This window comes from Sycon ciliatum, chromosome 1 (genome assembly GCF_964019385.1).
Source record: "Sycon ciliatum chromosome 1, ocSycCili1.1, whole genome shotgun sequence".
In the NCBI taxonomy this organism is placed as follows: domain Eukaryota; kingdom Metazoa; phylum Porifera; class Calcarea; order Leucosolenida; family Sycettidae; genus Sycon; species Sycon ciliatum.
This window is the reverse complement of record NC_088643.1, coordinates 42,705,440-42,707,939: the sequence shown is the minus strand read 5'-3', so window position 1 is coordinate 42,707,939 and position 2,500 is coordinate 42,705,440. Positions and strand designations below refer to the sequence as shown.

Below are 2,500 nucleotides of genomic sequence, written 5' to 3'. Positions count from 1 at the left end.
ATCTCATTCACCAACAGCTCAACCTGTTATACATGTACAGAACAAAACAGTTCATCGGTTGTCAATGTTTAGTGCCCTAACACTGTGGCCAGTGGCCAAAGACAGACAAGCTATAGTGACTTCACCACATACCTCATACCTTTGAAGTATGTTAGTCGAATACCCCAAAGAATCCAACAATACACAATGCATGCAAGACAAAAAGAAGTAACGGTGGTATCGGAAGTAACAGTGACAGTGGAAGCAGCAACAGCAGCACAAGCGACAACCACCATCGACAACCCCCATCGACAACCCCCATCGACAACCACCATCGACAACCACAGCAGCAGTATCAATAGTAGTTCCAAAAAACAACAAGACCACAAATGAAGCAAGATACAGAAAAAATTAGAGGATGTACTGTGCTCAATTAAAAACTACTTCAAAAGTGCTACCGGGAGAATGGAGCCAAAAGCCGTTTTGGAGAAAGAAGTTTCAAGAAATTTATGAATAAAACGATTGATGCCAACATAATACCATGAGGAACTAATGAAAAAACTGTGAAGAAGAATTTCTAGACTCGGATGGAGAGCCAAGGATTAATTTATAAGAAGAAAGAAAAGACCAAGGAACTACAGGCTACACTATAATGTCCACTAGCACCACCAGTTACTTCACAATCTGAGAATCATAGAATCTTTAGAGCCGCACAAGTTGTGTGGTATGATGCTATGCGTCCTTGAATTGTGGTTTAACCGTTTTGTCTGATGGTCTTCCCAGTATTGCCTTCGACACACATGTAGATCCGCCAACGTCCTTCACACGGCTGAGACTTTCAGCTCGTGCTGGTCTTGGTTGCGCTCACCTTCCCCTCCTCTGTTATATCTATAACCTAGAACCTTCCAAGCTGGAAGGCCGTTGGAGTGCGCATCCAAGACGTGCTAAATCTGATTGGCAGTTAGTTGTAGAATCGCATGAGCTGATCGTAAAGTAACTGGTGGCGATAGTTGACACTATAGTGTAACCTGTAGTTCCTTGGTGGTTTTTTCTTCGTATAGAATATATATTCGTACATTGAGAGAATGGAAAAGGGAAGAAAGAAAAATTGATAAACGTTTTTCCTCAATGGTCGTCAGTGAATTTACATCGAATACTGATTGAGAGATCAAAAATAATATTATAATGTTCAAACTGTGCTCATTGCCCTGATTGAAAGTTACAAAACGTGAAATTTCAACATGTTGCAGATTGTTTTGCACAGTTTGAACACAGTCATAATAATTATTATGATATTGGTTTGATCCCTCAATCACTATTCGACGTAAATCCACTGAAGACCATCGAGGAAACAATAATTTTATGAATTCTTTTAAAAGAATGGTTGTTTGTTTACCACACCGGAGCTCGCGCTTTTCTGCCGACTTGACTTGACACTTGAAAAGTGCGAGCTTTGGCGTGGGGAGCGAACATCTTTCTTATAAAATTATCGGCGAAGTCACTAACACTATCACAAATTCTTCTTTACATACATGTATTTATGCGCTCTCCAAGCTGGAGGAGATAGACTAACTTGGCTTGACACTGTTGACAGATGCGTCGACTCTGCTCCTGTCTAACAGGTTCAGGGAAGATCAGAGCTGTGTGTATTATTATTATTATTATTATTATTTCAAATTTTTGAAGGACGCTTCACGCAGCTTCATTATACTTGAATTATTTTTATTATTATTATTATAGGAATGGGTTTGCTCCAACACTGGAGCTCGCGCTATTCCGTCAACGACTTGACACTTGACTGAATCACGACTGCCATCCAGAGAACACGAGAAGTCCATCGAACCTTCGACTCGGCAAACCTGCAAGCACCACTCCCTGCTCAATACACAGTGCCTGGACAGTGCCTGGACAGCACTATATAAGTGGTGCTCTTCAGGCACAATCTTCTGTCCTATCCTGTATCATGTTATCCTTTCACCCATTCATGGCATAGTCCTTCCCCTGTCTGTCGCCATGTATAGACGGTACGTGACCTCTCACTACCCCAGTGCTACGCATGACACCATGCTCTGCTGGGCATGGCCTCCCTGACTCTTCACTATATCTACACTCATCTGTCTGTAAAATAAACCACTTCCTTATGTCAGTACATGACACAACATCTTCCTCAGCCTACTCAAACTCAACTGATGAGGGGTGAATTCCCCGAAACACTGTGTATTGAGCAGGGAGTGGTGCTTTCTTGCAGGTTTGGTTTGCCGAGTCGAAGGTTCGATGGACTTCTTGTGTTCTCTGGATGGCAGTCGTGACTCAGTCAAGTGTCAAGTTGCCGGCGGAATAGCGCGATCTCCAGTGTGGGAGCAAACCCATTCCTAAACAAAATCATCGACGAAGTCCCAACCTCTATTATTATTATACATGTATTTGATTCACTAGTTCATCATGGCATTACAGGGTTCTAGCCAACTCAAATTACTATGGGGGGGGGGGGGGAACAGCTCGTAACCCATTTTCCAAAATG

At 42.4% G+C, this 2,500-nt stretch overlaps 1 protein-coding gene across 1 annotated transcript in view; it reads right to left on the bottom strand.

Annotated features, from left to right (window-relative positions):
- LOC135827064 (uncharacterized) overlaps positions 1–2,500 on the bottom strand; it is a 55,254-nt gene that overhangs the window by 38,657 nt on the left and 14,097 nt on the right. The window contains exon 5 of the mRNA XM_065339591.1: positions 1–23. This exon is cut by the window's left edge and continues 101 nt beyond it. Coding sequence (XP_065195663.1) covers positions 1–23 — 23 coding nt within the window. The remainder of the gene's footprint in view (positions 24–2,500) is intronic.